Source organism: Mesoplodon bidens (genome assembly GCF_964165515.1).
Source record: "Mesoplodon bidens genome assembly, chromosome: 16".
NCBI lineage: Eukaryota > Metazoa > Chordata > Mammalia > Artiodactyla > Ziphiidae > Mesoplodon > Mesoplodon bidens.
Window position 1 is genome coordinate 34,582,732 of NC_138173.1, and position 12,148 is coordinate 34,594,879.

Sequence of the window (12,148 nt, forward strand, 5' to 3'; positions counted from 1 at the left end):
CAGAATTGTTAACCTCTACTCCCATGGGAAATTACCTTATCAACTCAAGTACAGTGTTTCTTTTTTGCCTTTGGTTTTATATTCTTTACCAATTTCCAGAGTTATTCACATGAGTACGTTTTCTGCATTCCTTTCAGTGGGGTTTGTTCATACATTTAGCAAGTCTGAAAAATCTGTATATTGTATGAGTCCATTTAAATGACACTCTAGAAAAGGCAAAACATATATAGAGAGTAAATGATGCATTGGTCATCAGTTAGATTCTTTGTCACATTCTGCATTCCATCCTGGGGTCTCCTGACCTCCAAATGATTTTCTAAATATTTGCACACATTAAGGTTCATGGGTTTTGACAAATGCTTAATGTCATATATACGCCCTTATAGTATCATACAGAATAGTTTCACCATCCTAAAAAGTTCCCTATGTTTCACCTTTTACATACTTTTCGACACCCAAGCCCCTGGCAACTACTGATCTGCTTCCTGTCTCTATAGTTTTGCCTTTTCTAGAATGTCATGTAAATGGAATCATGCAGTATGTGGCCTTTCCAGACTGTCTTCATTTGCTTACAATATTCATTTAAGATTCATCCATGTCTTTGCATGGCTTGATAGTCCATTCCTTTTTGTTACTGAATAGTATAGAGAAGAGCTTTATATTCTGAATTCCACAGCATATAACTTCATAGGTATCCATCTGACAGTTTTGTCTCATGTTCTCTTGCCACACAGAGGTTTTTTCTGCCATATTCCTACACAGTACTCAGTTGTTCTCCTATTATCACGAGCAATTTAGCTCTCTCCCTCACACCTGCATACCATACTCAGTAGAGAACAAAGGGCTTTTAGATTTTTAGCTCCCACTCAAACAGCTTCTTAGACCTTACCTTCCTATTAACACCTACATTACAGTTCTTTATGCTCCTGATTAACATTTCCTGCTCCCAACATCAGCATTTCATCTCAGCTTATAAGGTCTTTCAAAGTGTGAGCTATATCTTTATCTCTGTATTCTGCAACAATGTTGTGTCTTGCCCCTAGTAGGCATTCAATAAATATTCACTGAACAAACAAATAAGTGATTTGGTATAATGTGAGAGCCAGATTGCAGACAAACTGACAAAACCTGAAATGCATGCAATATTCCATCCACTTAGGTAGTATAGTTGTTTGCTATGCACTCTTTTCTTTTTTCACTACTTGAAGGCCACTTGCAAAAAATGGCCTGAAATCTGACATACATTCAATTTATATAGAGCATATGGTGTTTATAAAAGCATTACCAAATAGTATCATGCTAGTGAACCTTAATAATGTGTGTCAGAGGTTTTCAGCATTAGCCCAGAACATCAACATTACTACAAACAGCTGAAATATATTGTAAGAAATTTATTTTCCCATAAAATGTTGCATGGGCAAGTTTTTGGGAATTAGCTAGCCAGATTAGAATTATCATCATTCCTATTATTAGTAAAAGGCATTGATGTAGCTCTTTATTAAGTCATTAGCTTAAAAATTGTTTAACATCGGCATAAAATTTAAACACTAGGCCTCCAAGCGAAATATTCTAGAAGGATCCTTATTTTACATACTTAAATTCCAGAAAAATCTTGAGAACAACAGTTCCATCTGTGGCCACCTCTTAACAAAGCCTGTGTTGCACAGGTACTTGCTGCCTTCAACCTGTATACCTCAGCCTTTGTATGCTAGATCCCTAATTTTGATGTGAATAAACTGTTGAGATTTGGGTGCTGGGGAAAGGGGAGTTCTTAAATTTCTCCTTCTTCTCTTTCTCCACCTTGTCCTATCCCTCCCCCTCCTCCTCTTCCTCTTTTTCCTTCTTAAAATGTCTGCCATTGTTTTGGGTTATGGAGAATGTTGTCATCCAGAAGAAAGTAATTTCTCTTTGACTAAATCTCACATGTTTGCAATCATCCTTTACATACACAATATTTTGTATCAGAAATGAGGTCTTAAGGGGCTTGTTGAACTTCCAAAGTCAAGAATTCTCCATTTTAGGAATTTATTCGTTGCTGGGAAGAGTTTTTTTAAAGTATAAAACTGTACGAGTAGAATATTACAAAAATACTTTGAGTCTTTGGATACGTTTTAAATCTTTTTGATTTATATTGTAAGGTAGGTACATATATTTTGAACATTTGAAAGGGTTGAACTCTTTATATCTTGAATTTTTCCCATACCCTTCCATTTGTAACTTTCAGGTTGTGGAAATGACAAAGAAGTTGCTACTAGAAGATGGTGGTTAGCTGGAAGTTGTTGGTGTATCACTTCAGGTTAGGTGATGTTTGTTTCTCAGACATGAGAAATCATTAACCCTTTTAAGTAGATGCTGGGTAGGAAACAAATAAAAACCAGAAAGTAAAATGGTGATGATCTATACGAGGCGTCCCAAAGGAGTTTGCTTCTCAAAATAAATGAAAATAAGATTTATTGTCATACAGATAAGAACTTTCTAACATTCCATGTATGCATAAAATTCCATATATGCAAACAGGTTTCACAATTTCAAAGATTTGGATTGCTTGTATACTGCATTTAGCTGAAATGAAAATCCAACTCTCTGGAGTTCATCTTACCCCAATAATATGCTAATTTCATCCTCATGGCCTTTAAGAGTTAGTGTCATAATTTGCAACTAACTAGTAGAAAGATACTTGGGAAAAAATGGTTCAGTATTTTTCTTAACTAATTGTGTTTTCAGGATGAAGATCAACACACTATGAATCAGTGTGTTCCAACTGTACCCATACTATTGATTTATTGGGTATTTCCCTTGGGACATTTCTATTGGACAAACTGACACATAGATGTAAACAGTTCAAATACATTTCTTTCTGCACTGATAAATTTGTTCATGTTCTCCAGAAATGGAAAATATGGTGTGGCCTTTTCTACATTTTGAAATCTCGTAGCTAGTTTTCCATGCTGGGTAAATATATACGGCACCTTATGACATTCAACGTACATCGCATATGTTGCACATTTTACAGGTTTCAAAGGTCTTTCATATGTTAATTCACATTCATTTTACAACAATTCTGCAATATCAATAGGGCAGACATCATTCTAATTATTTATAGATCATGAAGCTTGGAAATTTTTAACAGATTTTCTATAGTCACAAAAACTAAGATGTGGTAGAGCCAGAATCAGAACTTAAGTTTTCAGATTTGAGCCCAGAAAACTCCACCCTAATACAAGTTTAGAGTATTACTGCTTTTGGCCAAGGGACATTGTGATATGATGGAAATTATATATTTTGCAATGTATGCTCTGGTGGTACTTAGATAGCACTTTATACTTTTCATTTTTATCACTGTGAACTCTTGATAGAAGGAGATCTCATTGTTATTCTTTCCTTTGATTTCTTTAATAGTTAATCTTATTTTCCAACAAGAATTTTAAGACCTGACCTAAATATTATAATTAACACATTAAGAGGATATATCAGCGTGACTCGCTTTGTGTTCATTTTCCAGTGTGGATATTCATGAATGTAATTTAATGTTACTTTCAAAACAGCAAATCTCTATGTCTGAGTTTACATGGATGCATTCAGTCAAAGAGTGGGCCATCTCCTAAAAGTTCTTTCTCTACACTAATCATTGCAATGTTAGTAGTTAGTAGAGAAAAGAGAATTGATTTTTGCTGCCATCTTTTGCCCAGCAGAACTCAATGCACAGCTTCTACTCAGATGAGATTATTTTGTCTGGCCATGCAATAGTTTTGCAATGGAGAATGATGCTAGGAGCAGAAAGGAAAAGTTTAAGGAGAATGACTTTCCTACTGATTCCTGGGTTTCTTAAGGCATATTCCTTTAACCTATTTCTGTCTTTTGCTCTTCTCCATATACACATAAGTCGTGATGTTTTCCTATTAATATTTGCCCTTTACAGCTACTTGATAGAGCATCTAGTCAAAACAGTAGGTTTCCATTTCTCAGAACCTGGCAAAAACTCAAGAAATGGCTTTTTCTCCTCAATGCTTTTGAAGTTTTAAGCCTACTGGGTGTAAAGTAATGAATCATGTCCTTTGGATTTTTATTTATTTATTTTTGTTTTTGTTTTTTTTTGCGGTACTTGGGCCTCTCACTGTTGTGGCTTCTCCCGTTGCGAAGCACAGGCTCCAGACGCGCAGGCTCAGTGGCCATGGCTCACGGGCCCAGCCACTCCATGGCATGTGGGATCTTCCTGGCTCAGGGCAACAAACTCGTGTCCCCTGCATCGGCAGTTGGATTCACAACCACTGCGCCACCAGGGAAGCCCTAGATTTTTAAAAAATTACAGATATGATAATGCAAATTTTATTTTTCCCCATAGAACCCCATATATTAACTGATTTGAACATATTTCCTTTTTTTGTAACTTATATGATTAGGAAAAGAGAAAAAAAGTCAATATTCAGAAAAAAACTGTGTTAACTTTAACTGAAGCACTTGTAATTGTACCCCAAAACATCTGGGAAATCTTGGAAACTAGTAATGTTCTCAAGAAAACTCAAGCTATTGAATATATAAAATTTAAAGAGCACATTTCACATCAGTGTCCTATGTCTGTGTATTGAAAATGAAAATGTGTCAGATATTAATCCTTCTAGGAAGCTTGGGAAGTTTCATCTTCCTTTGTCCTCTTAGGTGGCCATGTTTGTGCTACAACTGGGTAGTGCCACATTCCTGCTTACAGAGCCTGTGATCAGTGCGATGACAACTGGGGCTGCCACCCATGTCGTGACTTCACAAGTCAAATATCTCTTGGGAATGAAAATGCCATATATATCTGGACCACTTGGATTCTTTTATGTGAGTTTTTCCGTATGTCTTTGTTCATATATTTTGGGTGTGTGTTTCACATAGTAAAATTTGGTTAATTACAATGCTGAGATTTTTCTATTTTAAAGCAACTTGGGCTTAAATAAAATCTTTTAGGACATTTTTAATGTGATTAAGGGTATGAAACTAATTAGTAAAACCTACTAATTTGGGGAGCAATTCTTTGTAATAATTAAATACGGTAAAATTTGGGAACATGGTTGGAAACAAATAGCTTGAATTTTTCTGTGACCAGATATGTTGCTAACTTCTAATGGAAGCCATCTACCAGGCTTGTGGCCCAGTGTAACAACAGTACACCTTACCACATTCTTTCCATATTGTGAACCCTGGTATAGATCAAATCAGAGGCTTGGTCAAAATTGGGGTCTGGAGTCCCAATAGCAGACAATCAGTTATTAAAAGTCACTTGAACCTGAGAGAGGAACATGTGTCCAGTTTCAACATATTATCCTAATAATTCCCCTCTGTGACTGCTCAGGAAGTCACATCTTATTGGAGTTTCTATTTATTTATTTATTTATTTATTTTGCGGTACGCGGGACTCTCCTGTTGTGGCCTCTCCCGTTGCGGAGCACAGGCTCTGGATGCACAGACTCAGCGGCCATGGATCACGGGCCCAGCTGCTCCGCGGCATGTGGCATCTTCCCGGACCGGGGCACGAACCCATGTCGCCTGCATCGACAGGCGGACTCTCAACCACTGTGCCACCAGGGAAGCCCCCTATTGGAGTTTTATAAGAAAATCAATGTCTTGTTAATGAAGTTGAGAGCAACCATACTTCATTTCATTTAATTTTATATTGTAGAGGAGGAAAAGTATATTTTCCTTCTATCCTTGAGGAGCTGGGGCTCCTGTAACAAAAGACTAACAAGAGAAAAACAAACAAGTTTATTAGCATGTATATTTCATATACACATGGGAGAAACTCCGGGATTAGTGACTCAAAAGAAGTGGCTAGGATTTGGGTTAAAATACCATCTTCAGTTAAAACAAAGGAATAAGAGTTGGGGGAATCACGTTATGAGAAGGTGACCATGAAAAATACAGTGAACATGGGTAAGGTTTATTATGCAGATTTAAATCGGTGCCTTCTCCATTGGTAAGAATCTCTTGTGAATTAGAGTCATCTTTTTCTTCCTGGTACTGAGGGGAAGTCACCCTTGCAAACAAAGTTTTTCTATATAAATATAAATTTCTCTATGAAAGGGTAACTTACACTGTTCTCAGAGGTTCCCTGTATCTGTTGTTTCTCAAAAAAATAAGCTAAAAATAATTCTTATACCAAAGAGGCCTATTTTGGAGTGGCATATTCTGGTCTCCTACAATGTAATGTTCTATACTGAATTACATTAATGTTTTATAATGAGAGTATTCCTATTCTTAATATTCTTGCTCTTAATCAAGGAATGGCTGAATAGTAGCTCAATATATAGAAGTGTAATAAATTATCTAAGTCCTGTTATTGAGGTGGTTTGTGGTATTTCACAATTATACACAGCTCATTGAAGATTTGTTTTATTCCTATGCTCTAGTTTGCATCCCTGATGATTTCTTTGAGATCAATTCCTAGTTATGGAGTCACTGGATTAAAATATTTTTGCCAAATATCAATCTGAAAAGCTGTACCAATTAATATTTACTCTCATCATTGTCATCTCTGATTATTACTATTTTTAAAATTTGCCATTTTGTTATGTGAAAAACAGTATCATTTTTGTTTGTGTGTTTCTCTGATTAGTTGGTAAAGTAATTAAAATAGATAGTAATTGGCAACACAAAGCTGGAAGCTTATTCTGAATTTTTGTTATTTAGGTAATATCTTGCTCAGTGATTCATTCATTATAAGAAAGCATAAAACTAAAACAAGAACACTAAAACTGCAAGTGGAAACAATATAATTCCAAGCTCCAGATCAAACAAAAGTAGACCAAAATAGCTGTAAGTTATCAGGTGACTGGTTGAGTTAAAACTTTTGGTGATGCCAGGTGTGCAACAACAGAACCAAATCAGTACTAGATTCTCTCCTGATCTCCTGTCTGGGAACAGCATGCTTGTCTGTGCATGAGCAGTGTAAAGAAATGAGTGCAGGTTACAAGTTGGTCACTTCAGTCATATTCACATTACACAAATAATCATTCCTCTTTTCACTGTTTGTGCTAAAGGAGGCTAGATAGTCAGATACGAGAACATTTGGTCTTTCATTATCTGGTGGCAATGTGCAATAAAATGCTACATTGAAGTGTTTTGTGTATGACTTTTTAAATTTTGTTTTCTTGGAAGGTAAACTGCAAGCTACTTTTTCTTTGCCTTGTAGATCAGACACTGTAATGTGACTTTTCGGGGTCTTTTGTAAGTTCTCATACTGAAATGTAATCAGATTTAGAAATATTGTTAGATGGCTGACTAAATTTGCATTACTCACTTGGAAGTTGGTATGCTTTGTGTAGATGGAAAACAAAGAAAAGTTGCTCTTGCTTTTCAAAGTCTCAGAGCCCTGCACTGTTAGGCACCTAGGTAAGAATGATGCTTTGGTTCTTGCCAAAGTTTCAAAATTAATGCTGATATTGCAATGTCAAAAATTGTGATCTGAGCATTAGATTAAGAAATAGATTTTGCATCATGCATAGGTCACATTGGGACATTTGGAAGGTGTGCTTTGGTGTAGTTAGGATAAAAAAGAATCTGATGATAATAATGTAAATCTGAACTTGCCCATGGATCATTTAGGTGGGATGTGAAGGAGGAGAGCTGAACTCAGCACAGAGGTATAGAACAGAGGACAAAATAGAGGCCTTGGTCATCAGGTCAAAGAACCTAGAGGAGAGTGATTTAACACATTTTTGGATTTTTTTCTGCTTCTAAGATTTCAAAACTGTTATATCCTTTATGAAAGCTACTCAGGCTGATGAAGGATAAAGAATATGTTACTGATATTCCTCGGAACAGAAATTAACATCTAGACTATTTGAGACTCTTTTACAATGAGCCAGTCACCACTCCCAATAATCTCAGCTGGAACACTCAAATTTCCTAAAACAATTCAGAATTGGCCAATCAAAATATGCATTAATTAATTTCAGTAATAGTAGTGCTTCTGATCAACTTTGAGAGAAAACATAGCCTTTGGCTTTATCCTGTTCTTAGGTCACTGCATATTGAGGTATCTTCCATCTGTCACTGTGATGGTTTTTACAGCGTCTTCATGGTGGATGCCTGATTCTGTTCTACTAAGAGAATCTAATTCTCTAGTTTGATTAGCTAAAATCTCTATCTCTTTGGTTACTTAGGGCTGGCAGATGTTCTTGCTTCCATGGAACATTTTAAAGGATTAATTTGAATCAGATAAGTTTAGTGTTACATGCTCATTTCTTCCCTCTCAGATTATAGAACAGACTTCCAATAGATCCTTTTTTTTTGACTTATAGTTGATTTACATTGTTTCAGGTGCGATTATTTTTCATTCTTTTCCATTAAGATTATTACAAGGTATTGAATATAGTTCCCTGTGTTATATAGTCAGGTCTTTGTTGTTTACCTGTTTTATATATAGTAGTGTTTATCTGTTAATCCCAGATTCCTAATTTATCCCTCCCCCATTCTCTTTCCCCTTTGGAAACCATAAGTTTGTTTTCTATGTCAGTGCACTTTAAAAAGTGCTATATAAGTAATAGATACTAATCCTTTTCCTCTCTAGAGGACTGTTAATCAGATAAGCAAATCTAAATAATAAAACAAAATTATATCTTTTTTTCAACTTACAAATAAAGATGAGTCCAAAATTTATAAAACATAAAAAGTATCTGCTATTAATGAGGCTTAGTCATCAGAAGTAAAGAAATGCTATGTTTTTAATTTTATTTTAAAATAGTTCCATCTATTCAGCTCAATCTCCCCCCAACCAGTTATAAACCCATTTAATAAATTATAAACAGTTCTGCAGTATATTGTAAAACAAGCAGAAGCAATAATATTATGAGTCGCTTCTGTCTTTGGACCCTGGCTCACCAGTTAAATCATTTTATTCCTGTGTTCTCAAATTAATTTTTTTTCTATTTTGTTATATTTTTAGCTTTATTTTTTAGACCCCATATATAAGTGGCATCATAAAGTATTTGTTTTTCTCTGTCTGACTTATTTCACTTAGCATAATACCCTCCAAATCCATCCATGTTGTTGCAAATGACAAAATTTCATTTTTTGTGTGTGTGTGTGACTGAGTAATATTCCATTGTGTATATATATATACATATATATATATATATATATATATATATATGTTATATATGTATACACCACATCTTCTTTATTCATTCATCTATTGATTAACACTTAGGTTGCTTCCATATCTTGACTATTGTAAACAATATTGCTGTGAACATTGGGGTACATGTATCTTTTTGAATTAGCGTTTTCATTTTGGGGGATTAATACCCAGAAGTGGACTTGCTGGATCATATGGTAGCTCTATTTTTAGTTTTTTTGAGAAACCACCATACTGTTTTCCATAGTGGCTGCACCAATCTACATTCCCACTAAGAGTGCACTAGGGTTCCCTTTTGAGAGATTTTTTTAAAAAGAAAAATAACTTTGAAGTTTATTTTAATACTCATTAGAAGACAAATTCTCTAATTGGTAAAACCAAAATCTAGAGAAAACGTCTCACTATGTGAATTTTTGAAGACTAAAAGCTTCTGGAGAAGGCAATCAGAGAGCAGGAAGATAGCAGGTCGAGACCAAATATAATTTTTTATCAAATTTAAATTTTTTGACTGATAGCTGGTCCCACACAAATAACAGGGAAAATGTTAATTATTCTTGTCAGTACAAAAATTGATTTTTTATACTGAGAAATGATGATGTATCTTTTTATTAGAAAGGATGATTCCCCCCAAAAGGCACAATAAAACAAAAATTACTAGTTCATATTAGCAAATGTGAATTTCTTTGAGGTGGCACCAGTGTCTCAGCCTGTAGCAGCCTATGATAAATTTGGCAAAGCTATTTTCACTGGCATAGCTTTATATAAGAACTCTTCTAAATAATTCTGTACATTAAAGCCAAGAGCACAAGGCAAGCTTGGCAATATATTCACCTACCTTTTTTGGAAAGTTTTTATTTCCTTTTTTAAAATTGAGAGTTTCAGAACCAGAAAGCAATTTCATTCCCACTCCCATCCCTGAAGTACAAGTAAAGCATTTTTCTAGTTTGGGTAGCTCTGAAGGCTACAAAGCAGGAACCAAGAATATTAACAAACTGGGATAGAAACATCAAAAGGAAATCAGAACCAATGAAACATTTTCTTCCATAGAGAATGAGATCACAATTAAATATGTACAAATGAGACTTATATGTGGAGAATAAATCTACTTTGAAGACACAGGCCCTCTGGGATCTCTGAATCAAGAACATGCTTTGGTAGTTTATGACAACCCACATTTTCTCTGAAGTTATGGTGATATTTCTATTGTGAATTGTGAGGATGTTCAATACACCCTGAAAAATGGACAGAATGAATTGAAGGGGAGAGAAAAGGAATGTTAATCTGCAGCTTGAATCAATCAGGGATATAGGGGAGAGAAAATATGGCAGGTTTAATTTGTATATGAAACAATTATATGGGAATTTGTAACAAAGGTTACTTTAAAATTCTAAATCAGAAGGCAAATATTTTAGCAATTCAATTATCTTGGGCTAAGCTCTCCATCCCCCGCAATTCACTGAAAAATGCATCAGCACAAAATCCAGTTGCTTAAGTAATTCAAATTAAACTTGGTTTTCTAAACAAGGGATGGCTGGATGCCACTTGGGCCTTGGCATGCTTGATTGTGAGTTTGGTGCAAGTGAGTTTTGTGCACCCATGCTGTCTCTAGCTGTTTAACATACCATACTTCCCTTAGATCACATTTTGGTTGGAGACTTAATGTATCCCTTAAAGCAGTAGTTTATTGGGATAAATTTCCAGTGTAAGAAGCAGTTATTGATCAGAAATATGCATATAAAATGATGTAAAGAATAATAGAATGATGTATTTTTTTTCTTCCTTTTGGGGTTGTGTTTGTATTCATGAAAACACAGACTGTTTGAGCTTTAAACTTAATATTAGTCTTGTTTTTCTATTAGTGTGTGCTACTTTGGGAAGTAGAGGGATTAGGGGAGCTTGATCTTAACAATAACCATTCTAAATTGTTTAAAGATATGCAGGCAAAGTTTATAGGAGACATCAAATTCTGAAGAACAGAGAGAACTTGTACCAACATCAATTTTGGAATTATCATAAATGGTTTTAATGGTCCCTGAGCAGTAATCTAGATCTGCTTAGAGGTAGAATTCAAATATAATTAAGTTGGGGACTTCCTGGCTGAGCAGTTGTTGCTTCCACTGTAGGAAGCATGGGTTTGATCCCTGCTCAGGGAACTAAGATCCCGAATGCCGCATGGCACGGCCAAAAAAAAAAAAAAAAACCCATAAAAAGAAAAAAAAGACAAATATAATCAAGTTGAAAGCAAGTTGGGGCAGGGAAAGAGTGTACCTGGGCAATTGTGGCTCATGTTTAAAGGCTCCAAGGATGTGAAAGCTACCTTAAAAAACAAAAGCCAGGGCCCACAGCAGACTTCAGTCTCATCTGAAAAGTGGGAGAGTTGAAGTAAATGTGAGGCTTCAAAACCAGAAATATTCAACAGAATAATCTACACATGGATGGGAAAAGATTAGTGTGCATCCTTGATTCAAGAGTTTAAGAACCACTATAATGGATTTACTCAACAGATGTTAATTGACCACCTCATAGGTGATGAGAATATAGTTGAGAAATAACATCCCTGTTCTCATGGAGTTTTATTGAAATGCTGAGGCAGGGGCAATGTGGAGTAGGAAGGGAGGAGAAAAATTGGTGAACAAGATAAGCTCAGATAGTGTTAAAGAAGGAAACCAGGCAGTCTAATTGAAGCAGATAATGTGATAGAGTGAAGAATTGATTATGCTCACCTTATATTAATTGAATAATTAAATGAGTCACTGCATATAAGTTGGCTAGCCTAGTGCCTGGAAATGTTAGTTCCCCCACTCTTCTAGAAAGTGATGAATTTTAAACAATTGGCTAGCCTAGTGCCTGGAAGTGTTAGTTCCCCCACTCTTCTAGAAAGTGATGAATTTTAAACAATCTCTCCCATTATTTCCATCCCAGTCTGCCCTCCCACCATATGTTTGTGGTACGGATAATATAAAAATTTCTTTCCATTCTAGGTGGAGAGAAGGAACTAAGGTGAATACACTGTATAGATACAAGTATACTTTC

The 12,148-nt window shown here is 35.4% G+C and overlaps 1 protein-coding gene across 1 annotated transcript in view; it reads left to right on the forward strand.

Annotated features, from left to right (window-relative positions):
* The window catches only part of SLC26A7 (solute carrier family 26 member 7), a 185,938-nt gene that overhangs the window by 83,914 nt on the left and 89,876 nt on the right, over positions 1-12,148 (forward strand). Inside the window, exon 4 of the mRNA XM_081258699.1 lies at positions 4,657-4,821. Coding sequence (XP_081114825.1) covers positions 4,657-4,821 — 165 coding nt within the window. The remainder of the gene's footprint in view (positions 1-4,656; positions 4,822-12,148) is intronic.